At 40.2% G+C, this 14,760-nt stretch overlaps 1 protein-coding gene across 2 annotated transcripts in view; it reads left to right on the forward strand.

Moving 5' to 3' along the window:
* The window catches only part of LOC111862527 (peptidyl-prolyl cis-trans isomerase G), a 44,630-nt gene extending 40,999 nt beyond the window's left edge, over positions 1-3,631 (forward strand). For both annotated transcript variants that reach the window (XM_023848009.2, XM_033750701.1), the window contains one exon: positions 3,087-3,631. In XM_023848009.2, coding sequence (XP_023703777.1) covers positions 3,087-3,512 — 426 coding nt within the window. In that variant the 3' untranslated portion in view covers positions 3,513-3,631. The remainder of the gene's footprint in view (positions 1-3,086) is intronic.
* Positions 3,632-14,760: the final 11,129 nt, after the last annotated feature.

Genomic DNA, 14,760 nt, shown 5'->3' on the forward strand with positions numbered 1-14,760 from the left:
TTTGCGGTTGTTTCATTCTATTCAAAAAGAACACAACAAACGAAAAATACAAGAAGAGAAATTACAGATTCAAAGATTTTATATTGGACTGTGTAGAAAAATGACTGAACCAAACAAACAGTGTGGAGAGGGAGAAAAGTAAAGGAATGAAGTGGATGACGAATCTATTGGGTCAGACTAGAGTGCAGTCACGCCTCCGCCCTCGACCTTGAAAAGACCACCAGTGAAAGAGCCAGTAAATCGTCTAGAGGGTGGCTTGAAAATTCACAAAATGGTCCATGTTCCTCCCAGTAACAAGAAGAATGGTGCCCTGTGAAAGTGTCGCGTGAGTGCTAAGCACAAGATTAGAAAAGAAACAAGTATCAAGTATGCAGGCTGTGGTGTGGCTCTCTGCAAACTTTCATGTTTCAATGTTTATCCCACGAAGAAAAACTAATAAAGAGGTATGGAAAAGCATTTATTGCATAAAATATTGTATTTTAATTAGTTCCTGAAAATTTCGTTTTTAAAACCCAATTTTTGTTGAAGTTGTTTAGGAAAAAGTAACTACATGCATTTAAGCGACATAAGGTTTAAAGGGCCTGCCAGGACAGGGGTGGGATTTAAATACCCTTCGCGCCAGTCAAAGAGTTAACAATCCAAACGGCGTCTTCAGTACCAAAACACGTTACAGTATACACAAAAGAGCAGTTTTTTCAAATGAAAATTAACTGTGATTGTTTTTCCATGAAATGCAAAATATAATCTTTATTATATATGTTATGAAATTCCAAAGGACTTACCCGTAATTTTTTCTTCAACCTTGAGACATGATTTTGTAAATATATAATCACACTATCTATATAAATAAAAATGTAAATGTTCGTTTGTTCAGGATCCTAAATCTCCGAAAACTCTTCACCGATTGCTTCAAAATTTTGACACAACGTTGCATTCGAATGCGCACATGTTTTTATATACCTATTATATAGATGTCACACCTGTGACAAGTAAAAACATGATTCTTTTGAAAAACAGAATTGGAATTTGGAATTAAGAAGAGTCACCCCTATGGAAATGCTAGAACAGACCATTGCATAGGAAGTAACAATAGCAATACTGTATCGAATCTCCATGGTTACGACGAATACATGGAGCGTTCCCACAGAGACAACGCAATAACAGTGGGTCGTTGCGGAGGAATCACGGAATCAACAAAGCAGCGTTTCCACGGTTATGACAATGTCGTATGTGCAATCAAATATTCCTAAGCTAACACTTGAGCAAAAAGGCATTTACAATCAAATAATGCAAACTGTCAATAACAGGGATGCAGAATTCTTCTGCTTAGATGCGCCAAGAGGAACTGGTAAAACGTTCCTAATTAGATTGATTCTGGCAGCAATTTGATCCCAAAATGACATAGCCTTAGCTCTTGCATCGTCCGTAATATCTGCGACATTGCTACCAGGTGGAAGAACTGCTAATTCCGCTTTGAAATTGCCATTGAATATGCAATTCATTGAAACTCCCATATGCAACATTTCCAAAGGATCAGGCATGGGAAGGGTATCGCAGAAATGCAAACTTATTTTTTGGGATGAATGCACAATGGCGCACAAAAAATCGCTCGAGGCTCTTCATTGATCATTGCAAGATTTGCGTGGAAACATCAGACCATTTGGGAACGCATTAATATTGCTTGCAGGAGATTTCAGGCAAACATTACCTGTAATTCCTTGATCGACACCAGCGGACGAAATAAATGCATGCCTGAAATACTCTACTTTGTGACGACACGTAAAGACATTAAAATTAACTACAAATATGCATGTCCAGCTGCAAAACGATCAATCAGCTGAGATATTCTCACATCAGTTGCTGGAAATTGGGAACGGAAATGTGCCGGTTGATCTGACCTCAGGACGAATTTCGTTGCCTCATAACTTCTGCAATTTAGTGACGTCAAAAGAAGAATTGGTTGAAAAAGTATTTCCCAGTATTCAAACCAACTATAAGAATCACGATTGGCTGAGTGAACGAGGTATTCTTGCGGCCAAGAACAAAGACGTCTACGAACTTAACAATATCATTCAGTCTAACATTCACTGCAAGGCAGTCACATAGAAGTCCGTCGACACTGTTGTGGAAGCAGATGAAGCGGTTAATTATCCAACAAAATTTTTGAATTCACTCAGTCTGCCACAGCAACGCATGGCCGGGTACAGCTAGTATACAATAATATTTTGTTCAGACTGTATGCGAGTTTGAACTGTGTTACTTCACAATTTACGATACCTCACACTCTGACACACGTGTGCCACTTCTCAAAGCAGTCCTCGACACACAGCGCAACATCACACTTTTTACAATAGAAGAGGGTGCTCCTGCTTTTCTTATTTAGCAAACACACACGACAGTGTCTTTGTTTCCCTTTGGTTGGCCAGTTTTATGAATGTTTCATCTCCAGTCAACTCAGTTGGGCCCCAGGTGAACTTGGCCTCCCCCAAGAAATACCACTGACTGTGATATTCGCCTTGTGAGATTGAAGAATCATCTTGAGGGAGGGGGTTTCAAAGCTTAATCTAAAAATTATGTTGATTGACAAAGCGACACTCTCACCTGTTAGCAATACCCGCAAAATAGTGATGCAAAGTAATTTTAATACGAGTCGAAAAGAGTGCCAGTCCGACACTGATACCAAAAGGCACAGTAACAAAGATACCTTTTACTCACAAAGTAATACTGGCTCAGTGGATTTATACCTCTTCCTAGACATAATATAAAAATGATATATAAAGAAATATATAGCTGACACTGACTTCATCTCTGTTAATTCGCTACTGAAAACCAATCCTTGAATAGATCACACATCCTTGAAAGCTCTAGAAGCACTATCATGAAGCCCAGATAAATATTTACTCTTCAGTTCTCAAAACAAAGCTGGTCTCTATTTGGTTGACCAGGTAAGAAACAGTCTATCTAAACGTAAATCGTATCAAAACCAGTACCGTGATAAACGATTTCATTGTTCAGAGCTAACAAATGAACCACTGATATGACCTTGCTATTCTTCATTAAAGGTTAACAATCATTGTGTTATTTAGGGACAAGACAAGGATTTGAAACATCAAAAAGGAGCTGTGGAAGAAACAAAGCCGAGTAAGAAGACAGGTGAAAAGGAAAAATTAAAGAATGATAAGGATATAAAGGTATCAAAGGAATCGGAAGAGAGCAAAAGGAAAGCTCAGGAAGAATTGATGAAACAGAAGGCAAAGTTAGATGACATAGAACAGAAAAAGCGTGACAAGGAAGAAGAACTTAAGAAGAAACAAGAAGAATGTGACAAGAAAGCTGAAGTGGCAAAGCGTACTGGTGACAAGAAGAGTGCTCGACGAAGAAGGCGTAGTTCCAGCTCCAGTTCAAGTAGCAGTTCCACTTCCAGTAGCAGTAGCAAGAAGTATGAGTCAAACAGGCACTCAAAGCGGCAGAGAGTACATTCACGCTCACCTATCGCATCCAAGAAGAAGTAATTGCTTCATAGTAAGTCTCTCAAGATGGTCCAGAGATTTTTTTTTTCATATAATATCCTGGAGTAGTGTGTGTTATTCACATTTATGCATACTTCACCTTTTGCAGAAACATAACAAAACCACTCAAAATCAAGTGGCAGATATCTTTTTAATTATAATGAAATTCAAAGGAAAAACAAATTGGTAAGTGGAGGAAAGGTTCTTACATCCCACAGATGTAATGACAATAAACACCACTAAGTTAACAGATAAAGTGTACATGTTGTTTTGAGATATGAGAGTCCCACATAAATTAAATAAAGGTTACACTCAGTTCTGTATAGACTGACATACACATTAGGACTAAAATGTATGTATATTGACTAATATACGACAAAAGCTATATATATAAATGTAATATCTTTTTTTTTTTTTTTTGGTTGGTTTAAAATTTTGATCTATGGAGAATCTCATAACAGCAAATTTGTAAGTCATTTCTATATTATGAATTGGGGGTTCCAATTCATGGTAGGAGCAAGAGATTTGGCTATACCTCCATTCCTCCATACATCTTTGTGGCATGGTGCTTAATTAATTAAGCACAGGGACAACTTTGCTTTGCATATTAGTAGGTGAAATGTGCCTCTGTCTCTCTCTCTCTCTCTCTCCCTCTCCCCGCAACAATATCTCCTTTTCGATTTTCTTAGCCCTTTCCTCACTTTTCTATGTCTTCCATTGGCTGGCTGAACTGTCTTGAGCTCGGTCACTCAAGATTTTTTCTTTAAGTTTTAATCAGCAATAGTAATGATTTGGCATTCATGAAGTGATTCTATGTAGCCTTGAGTTAACAAAACCTGGCTTACAAAGGAGGAAATTTGTAGTACAAAACAAAGAAATGTAAAACTTGAAACTTTTAGATGTAAGAATATGAATTAATTAATGTCGACAAGTCATAAACCTTGTGAGACACTTTATGTTAACCAGTGTTTCATTCATGGCCGATATAGTGACTGAGTATGGGCTAGATGACCAAGTGGTCCAATTTCTAGTCCAGGTGGTGGTAAGAATTTTCACTTCTCCACGTTGTCCAGACAAGCTCTGTGGTCCACCTAACCTCCTAGCCAATGGGTACTTGGGGCTTAAGGCGGCCGGGGTGTGAAGCTGATCACTCACCTCCATCTAATGCCAAGATCAAGAAAGTGTGGATCTATACATCCACTCCCTCATACGCCTTCATGGCGTAGTGCTTAATTAGTTAAGCACAGGAACAACACCACCTTTTACTGCACTATAATACAAATTTAATGGGAGTATTCCCAAGAATGACAGTATGATGTTATGTTTATGATTAATGGGTTTCTGGAATGTGTCCATTGTCCATTCTGAATAGGAAACAATTTTTTGGAAACTGGACCTGGTGGGGCATCAGGTTGGTTGGGTCTGTGGTCAAGTTTATTCAGATCAACTCTTTCTAAAACACCCTGGTTGGGTCTGTGGTCAAGTTTATTCAGATCAACTCTTTCTAAAACACCCAGTGGAGTTTGTTTCTCCGCCTTTTCAGTTGAGTATAGAAACAGGTGCACTTTCCAAAACAGAGACTCGCTTCTAAAGTGCCGAAGATTGTAGTGTTCATTTAAATTTATAATTTTACGCAGACAGTTGCCTATTAATCATGTTTAATTTCTTTGTTTATTCCACCGTCTCATTGTAGGTGTATAATCAAGAAGAAGTACACTGAATTCTTATTCATCAGTAGTTGACTGTAAGTTCATGGTAGATTTCACCCATTGATCTAAAGCAAAGGTCTCCAAACTACGGCCCACGATGTGATTTTATCTGGCCCGCGAAATAATTGTGCAGAAATGCGCCAATTGAACTAATTTCCCAATGAGTACTGGTAAAAAAAATACTTGTTCATATATTTCAAATTCATTAATTAAGATTGTGTTTAAAATATATTGATATTCCATATTATGTTAATATTAATATTATTCACAATTTTACTAATTTTGGACCGTATACTGCGCAGTATTTCTTCGTACTTGCTGGGCCTCGATCGGCAGTGTCACTTCATGGCAATGTAGGTAGCGCGAACAGTTTGTTACTAGCCGTCTTGTGCACAAGACTTCTTGCAGTGGTGCAGTGTAACTGTAACAGATCATCACCACCGCCGGTGTTGTACTTATTACCATTTTTGTAATAAAGGCAAGTTATGCCAAGTTTTGCTCTAACTGTTCTGAGAATTGGTAGCAAGGAATTTTGATAAGGCTACCGGAACTTTAGTCCATTCTATGATGGCCAGCTTGTAAATTTATGTCCATTTTTGGGACGACATATCTGTATGAACAAACTGTTTCCCAGATGAAGTACATCAAGCTGAAATACAGGGCAAATTTATCCTATGAACATTTAAAGTCGCTACTTGTGATTAGCGTTTCAAAATTTGAACCTCAATTTAATCAGATTTTAAGAATGCAAAAAGAGTTCCATCATTCACATTAATTGTTTTATTATAATTTGTAATGAAAATATGAGCATTTGCTGCTACTCTCTGTTGTCATTAATATATGATAATTTATTCTCACGTATTTTGTATTTAGTTTATGAAATTCTGTGCTTTCAATAATACTCATATACCTAGAGTTATTAAATTCTCATTTTAGTCGGCCCGTTGAAAGTGCTGAATTACCTAATGTGGCCCTCGTTTCGAAAAGTTTGGAGACCCCCGATCTAAAGGAATATGTCACAGCTGTATTTTATTTATTAGTTATGTTGGAATGTCGAATGCAGCTCATGACACATAGTGGCAGTCCATACTTGGCAGTAAGTCTCATGTGTAAACGTTTTTGAGTTATCCATGGCGTTTTATTTTTGACTTGGTTAATCCTGGTCTGTCACACTATCAGTGGTTTAAAAGATTATTAACTCCATCCAGTGTGATTGATAAACGTGTTTTTTAATCTTTAATTCTCTACATATTTCGGCTGTAGTGACCATCTTCAGAAGGACATTATCAGTACCTATGGAAACTACTAATACAGTGTCATTGGTCCTTATCAATACATAGAGAAACTACTGTTACTATGTCATATATATGAAATATTACCCATCATCCTTTAACAATTACCGCAATGTGCATGGATTTGTTAAAACATATATAAATTAGTATAATTAGTCTATTTTAACAAAAAGTTTTTGAACAGTACTTTGTAAATAGACTAATTATAATAATTTATAAATGTTTTAACAAATTCATGCGCATCGTAGTAATTGTTACAGGATAATATTTTATAACTATGACATTGTAATAGTAGTTTCCATATGTATTGATAATGTCCTTCTGAAGATGGTCTCTCTGACCAAAACATGTAGAGGATGAAAGAATAAAAAAAACAGCATTTATCAATCACACCAGTTAAAAGTAAGTAAGTGAAGGTATCCCTGTAACAGGCCGTGGAGGTACATAAGGTTGTGAGATGTTGAGGTTACCACATTTTCTAGACAATCGGCTCATAAATGGCGCAAGGTTGTCAGCCCTACGTGACGGCCGCCCTTTACCCCAAGAATATTCCTGGTACTCATTTCTGTTAGAGGCTGAGTCGACCCCAGGGCCATAGTGTGGCTGGAAGGATCAGGTCAATTGAAAAAAATCCAATGACCTCATCGGGAGTTGAACCCGCGACCTTCTGGCTTGTAGCATAGTGCCTCAACCAACTATGCTACCGCGTGCCCCCTCAGTCACACCACATGGCGTTAATAATCTTGTATACGTCTTATTTTCCCCTATCATTCATAGATAGCAGGCAGGAAGGCTTTTTTTATTATTTAGCTAGCTTGTGGCACTTACGTCTTTCGGCATAGACCATGTCTCTGCTCGTGTTGCTTGATTTCCAAGAAAATGGTGAATCCTAAGAGCTGTATTGAGGAATTAAAATGCTCTTCCAGGCACAGCAGTGGGTCATTTATGTATTCGTAAATGCCCACACAACGTGGTTGGGGGGGGGGTGATATCTGGAAAGAGGAGGTGAATTATATGTTTTAGTAAGCCAGTGTTGCTAATTTCCTTATTTTCGTCATATACAGCTTGACAGTTCCATCAGCGTGACTTATAAACTTCAACTTGATTTTGATTGATTTATTTGTGTAAGTTGCTGTGTAGTGTGAACTAATACATTATGTAACTGCAAAAATAAAGACACCTTTTTAATGACGTCTACAGTCTTCACTATTTCCATTTGACTTCCCCACCCATTCCGAAGCACACACATCAGTCACGCAGACTCACTCACTAGTGACTCACGCTATTTAATTCTTTGAACCCTTTGGAGCCCTTGGTTGAGTATAACTCGTGGCAGCAAAGTGCTGTGGTACACAGCCTCAAGACTGGCTCATTTATTTTATTTGTTTGTGGTTTATCATCATCATAATGTAGGTGTCAGGAGAGTGCACTCTTCTCCATGCCATCCAGATGAGCTCTGGGGCCCATCCAGCCTTCTATACAATGGGTACCAGGGACTTTCCTGGAGTAAAGTGGCCAGGGCATGAACCTGACCACTCGCCTGCAAATAATGCCAAGGTCAAGAAAATGTGGATCTATACATCCATTCCCCCACATGCCTTCATGGCATAGTGCTTAATTAGTTAAGTAAAGATACAACTTCAGTTTGTCATAATGTACATGTTCTTTAATTAAAATCAAACCCGACATAGTTAAGTGTCATGTATAAATGGCAGGGCCAATCAGTCTGAACTAGACGCATGTTTAGCAAAAAATAACGGGTTTCAGTCCGCAAGCAACCGCCACTTGTAGAAGTTAGTGCCAACTTTAGCAGATAGAGTGTGTTGTGTGGTCAGTCCAATGAATCCCCGCTACCGTTAATTTCGGTTTTCTAGACCGGAGCAGCTACTTTTCCATTCAGGTAGCTCCTGTGAGCCCCGTTCCAGACCCACAACTTCTCAGAAACTCTGGTAGCTCCGGGAATCGAACCCGGAACCACTGGGTATGTTGCTAGGAATTCTGGCCACTGGACCACAGAGCCGGTCAAAAAAATACTGAGAATTCTAATACCTCCACACACTCATTTATGAACTAAGAATCATGGTGGCCATTGTAAATGTTCTTTGGCCCAACAATATGCTCAGAAAATGGGACATCAAGGTGTTAATGTTCATATGAACCAAGGCAGGAAATTGCTATACTTTCAAATGCCTGTAAATTTCGTATTTATTTTAGTGGGTTTCCTGGTTACACTATATTATCACGTGTGTTAGTCACTTATATAGGGGGTTTGGATTGGTGAATCGAATTATTGGATATTATCAAATTGCAAGTACAATTAATTATAACACTGAGGATTACTGTAACTATAACATACATGAAATAATGTCCTCTACCCTTAAACTATTCGTCTGCCTTCTGAATTCTCTTCAACTGACTGCGTCACACATAACTCTTTGAGTGCATACTGCCCTACGTGTTCTGTCCCTCACACACAACTCTTCGAGTGCATACTGCCCTACGTGTTCTGTTCCTCACACACAACTCTTCGAGTGCATGCTGCTCTATGTCTTGTCGAGTTGAGTCTTATGTTACGACCGGCGGTCAGTGGGCCAGTCTCTTTAAATAAAGCACCCATTTGGAGCTTACAAACAAATTTTTATTACTGTCAGACATTTGCCAGTTTGTTGATGTGGTTCGCTCTCTGATGAGAGAAGGGGTCTGTCGTTACAATTGCAGCTGGCCCCCGGCAGCGCAGTCATTTTCAAGTCAAAGTCCCATGGGATTCACGGCCATAGTTTACTGTCTCAGATTCAAGAGTTCCGTTCTCGTAGCCACATACGTTTCGCAGGGCTGCGGTGGAGGTGTTCGACCCCGCCTTCACATGGAATTACGTGTTCTGGTCTAGTCTGACCTCCCTTCTTAGCTTAGGGAAAACTGAATATAGAACACTGCATCTAGTGGTCCCTGTTCTGTGTTTGTCCAATGCGGTGTACTGGATACACTTACAATTCTTCAGTGAGACATGCCTTTAGGCCGAACATTAGTAAGTTGTTACATTTTATTTTCTGCGTGCTTACGGCATTCATATGCCAATGGGAACTTGCCGAAGAATTTTATTCCGTAAGGTTGCCTACAAGAGAGAGGCATGACGTTCCATGGTTAGCAAAACAGATGAACTGCAACTGCAGCAACTGTGATTCGAATCAGGTGATTCGCCAGTAGAATGTCGGTGAGTGATTGTGAGAGACGTGTAGGTGTGTATGTGTCAGACGTACTCGGGATGAATGTACCGTGCTACACGTGCGCTGCAAATTCCTGAGGCGCAGGGAAGCAACCTGCAACCCGCTGAGTCATAGCCAGTCAACTCGTTCAAAATGTACCGAGTAAATGCAGCAGCCTTGCAATAATACAATTCTTCTGCAAGTATTTGGAAAGAACTAAATAATTCGGGCCACCCTTTACAATGTCTGTACCCATTTTATCGTGCTCTCCTTCACTGGTCCAGCATATGGAGAAAATGTAATTTATTGTGCAGCTTCTTTTAAGTTAGAATTTCTTTCGGTGTACTTTATCCTGTTTAACAACATTTGTCAGAGTGTAGAGCGTCGGATGAATGGACGGTAGTGAATAATGAATTCGAAAGGATGTGGAAGAAAACGATCGAAATCGGTAAGGCGCCTGTCTCGGCCATTGCCTGGAGAGACTGAGGGAGAAAAATAAAAACCGCAGTGTCAGAATAGTCGACCCAGCCGGAATTCGAAAATCCCTTAAGCCAGTTTTCATTTTAATTGTTAAAGAAATAAACGTTTAGCGTTTGTTTTTCCTTGACGCAAGGAATCCTACCAAATTCCAAAATGCCTTCATGGAAGATTAATCAACTCCATCCAGTGTGACTGATAAAATGTTTTTTTTATTTCTTTCCTTTTTAATCGTTCATCCTTGACATGTTTCGGTCTTAGAGACCATCTTCAGAAGGATACATCAATACAGGCGGAAACTACTGTTACAATGTGTTCGGTCAGTATCAATACATACATACAGTATCATCACAATTCCATGAATATAAAATCTGACCCTTTAACATCTATAGCGACTTGCATGAACACATTAAAATATTTATAAATTATTACAATTAATCTGTTTACAAGTGTGGTTTAATTTTTTTCCCTTGGCACTACAGCCGCAGTGGGCCTAGGCCTACCTCCATGAACTTCTCCGTTCACTTCGGTTTTTCTAGATCTTACACATTCGGTAGGACTCCTTGGGCGGGTGATCAGCTCGTCGCAAAGCCTCTACCTGTACACAAACACAGAAAAACACACACACAAACTAAACATCCATGGCCTGAGTTTGATTCGAACCCACGATCTCGGTTTCCAAGCGAGCGAAGACAGTACATGCCTTAGACCGCTCGGCTACCGTGACCGGCGTGGTTTAAAATAGATGTTAAAATTTTTACAACCGATTTGGTTCGTCTCCTTTATGTTGCCTCTCCTTAAAGGAAGTTGAGTGTCTACCGCTTCGTGGTTCCGTCGTTTCGTGAATAGGACTCGGCGAAATCAACCCAAATGGCTTCATGGTTTTAGCAGTTAATTCTGAAATTAGTAACAGGCAAGAGAGACGTAAGCTGTAAAGCTAAAGAAGCATCCCCAGTCACCTGTAACATCAGGCGACCGTAGCTTGTGTTAATACAAAATGGCTGGCATGTAGGCGATGGAAGATTGACTCCAACTCTGTACAGTGTTTGCTGTTGTTTTAGTCGACCTTGGTAATACAGGTATAAAGGGCAATTCCTTGCGTTTAATAGAACAATTTTGTCTTTATAATGCAGTATTTAAATTCTGAGTACATAGCATTGTAATTAAGAAAACATTGTTACAGCTTCTAAATGGCGAAAGTTAATAATACATTCCAGGAGTCACTAAGCGCTACGCATATTTTTTTTTTCGCTGTATCCAAGTTACTGAACAGGGTCCAGACCAGCTCTTGGGTCCACCCACCCTCCTATCCAATCGGTACTGGTGGCTATTTCACCCGGGGTAAAGCGGCTGGGGTGTGAAGCTCATCATTGGGCTCCATATAGTACAGAAGTCAAGAATGATGGGGCTATACCTCCACTCCCCCATACGCCTTTATGGCATAGTGCTTAATTAATTAAGCACAGGGATAACGTTACCTTTCCTCTAAGTGGCTATGTAACCCCAGGCCAATACGAGTAGATTAATATTTACGATTATAAAATAGATTAATCTGGAAAAGATTACTCATTTAAAGAAACTGCCGCCATGAAAAGTGCAACGGTTGAAACAAAGTAGGAACATACGAACACCTTAACAACTCTGGCGATTTGGCTCTTTTTTTTTTTTTTAATTATTCCGAAAATTTAAAACTTTACAAATGTATGTTTCTTTCTCCTTACAGTTTTTGTTCGAAGCAGCTTTTTCTTCTGATAAATGTTCTTGTAAAGTGGCCGCCAATTTTCATTTTTATTATAGCCGAAACTGGAATTCAACAAATTTTAGAAAAACTTCCTAGTATGAAATTTCATGAAAATTCGTTCGGTGGTTTTCGAGTTACTGCATTTTTCGCTATGTAACATCCGATACTGGCAGCGTCGTTAAACATTAAAGTTTTTCCTCTTCAGTGAATTATAATCTTCACGGCATATTGGCTTTTCAGACACAACAAGTGTTACTTTTTTTTTTTTTATGCGGTGCTTGAAGTGCTGTTGTTTTAGTGCCAACAAATATGAGGTTCGATTACCCGATCTTCCAAGGAGACCTCTCAGTCTGTGGCACGTGTTGACGCCAATCAGCTGATCATGGTCTTCTTTTTCAATGGGTGGGGTGGGGGGGAGGGGCTAAATGTTGATGCTAGCTGGATGTTGAATTAGTGACAGGTGGTATTAAGCAGGGCGGACAGTTTCGCGTATCTTCGCACGTCTGCGCAGTCGAGTCGAAGGGGAAGCCCGGATTGTATTATCCAGTTGAGTGACATTTTCTTGTATACCTCGCTATAGCTCTTGCATTAAGTACAGACAGCTTGCGACAGTTGTGGTCCAGTCGGACCTCAACAGAGTGCGGCTTATTGTTTTCGGAGGCCGTGCCATAGCGCGGCCTAAGGCAAGAACTGTCTTCGCTCGCTTGGGCGCTGGGATTATGGGTTCGAATCCCACTCAAGGCATGGATGTTGGTTTGTGTTGCCCTGTGTTTAGGTAGAGGCCTTGCGACAGGCTGTTCATTCGTCCAAGGAACCCTACCGTCTGTGTAAAATGATTATGGGACTGAATAAGAGACCTGGGCCATGAATGGGCTGGAAGAGCCATTGCTTACATACTCGTCTTCCACCGCCTCCTGAAGTGTGCTGTACTCCTTACCAAGCGCACATTTTCACGTTAACTTCTGTCGAAGAGAAGATTAAAAAACTGAGGCATGTTTTCTCATTCGTTACGTTTGAGTCCCTTATCGAATATTCGCGAGCCGAGTAGGTGTCGCTTCTTTATATTCGAGGCTGCCCGGGTTCGAATATGCCGCCCCGAACACCGGATATCCTCATTGCGGATTTCTGTTTCCTTCCGGTACCTTCACGTCATTTCCTGTTAATTATTCACTACAATCATACATTTCAGTGCTTCACAGTCTGTATCAGTGATAGTGTCGTTGAGAAAACCACAAATAAATGATAAAAATTTCTTAGGGTAGTTACAGTGGCCAGGTGGTCTAAGGTGAGTACTGTCTTCCATTGCTCTGAGAATGAGATCGTGGTTTTGGAACCCATTTGGGTCAGGGATCTAAGCCCACGTTTTTTTGTGTTTTATGTCAGTGAAGACTTTGCTGATCTCACATCCACACCAACAGTCTGTAGATTCTTAATCCCAGAAGTAGGTTTTGTATTGGAACAAGCCTGGATAGCTCAGTCGGTATAGCGACTGTATATGGGCTGGGTGACCGAGCGATCGGAGTTGGAGTCCCGGCAGGGTCAAGAATTTTCTCTTTTCCGCGTCGTTCAGACAGGCTCTTGGGTCCACCCAACCTCCTATCCAATGCATACCGGGGGCAAAGCGGAAGGGACGTGAAACTGACCACTCAAACTAGTGCTGAGGTCAAGAAAATCTGGAACTATGTATCCACTCGTAGCGTAGTGCTTAATTAGTTAAGCACAGGGACAACTTTACCTTACAGGGCAGGAGACCTTGTCTGTAAAGGTAAGGCATGTGCAAGCAACAATAAGTTATGTTTGCTTTGGTTTACTCTTCGACCTTGAAATGGAGGCGGTAAAGTCGTCCTAAACATCGGTATACTTTTACCTGACTCCATGATGTCACATCTTAGAAGACGGTATTGCTTGTAGTCATCACCTTGAGAAGGCCAAATCTAGCTTGAAAATGTGTTCATTTTGAGCCCAACTAAGCATAACACCTTGAAGACGTATCAGGTGAGTGTCCAGCCTTAGCTCTGGGGAATCACCGCGGACCCCTTGGATAAGAAACAGTTTGGTCGCAGAGAAAAGGAGAAAAAATATCTGCTCCTCCCGAGAATCGAACTCGGATTCTCCAGTCGTCCTGTCCGTATTTTAATCGTTACAGTGACTGAGCTGTTCCATATTTAAAGCAACCTTTGACAGCCTACGTCCTAGTAAAAAGGGGATGTTCTTGAGATGGATAGTATTACGATTGTCATTTGAAGGCACGTGTTGATGTCGTGCATCACCGGAAGCTTTCAGAAATTGCCCACAGATGTCGCGCGCATGCAAATCTTGAGCAACAGTTGGGAGTTCATGAGCGGTCAATAGAGAGCATTGTGAGTATGTTGTTTCTGTAGTTTTATTAACACTTCTTCCGGTACTGGGCCACATGGTTCTAGCGTGTACTTAGTTATCCGTGTTTAACATGTGTCAGCCACCTTTAATCAAGAAACAAAATCGAGATCAGGGATTACCGATGGTTGTGTCACTTGTCACCTTTTAGTACCGTTATGCTACATATTTATGCAAACTGCTTAACACAGAGTTCGATTCCTGACAGTCACCTTTTTTTTTTCCCCGGTGTTAATGAGTTGTCAGTAACTCAGTTCATAGACCTTAATATTGGAATGTACAAAATGAGTGGCACTGGAAAATTTGTAGGAGAAATAATACAGGCTTATAAGATTTGAAGTTCTTTTTTCTTCTAACTGAAGATGGAGGCGATACGTTCCTCCGAAACGTCAGTTAACACAATATCTTCACGGCGCCACATCCCAGAAGACTGCCTTCTTTATATAGGGTTGG

This window comes from Cryptotermes secundus, unplaced genomic scaffold (genome assembly GCF_002891405.2).
Source record: "Cryptotermes secundus unplaced genomic scaffold, Csec_1.0 scaffold1084, whole genome shotgun sequence".
Taxonomy (NCBI): Eukaryota; Metazoa; Arthropoda; class Insecta; order Blattodea; family Kalotermitidae; genus Cryptotermes; species Cryptotermes secundus.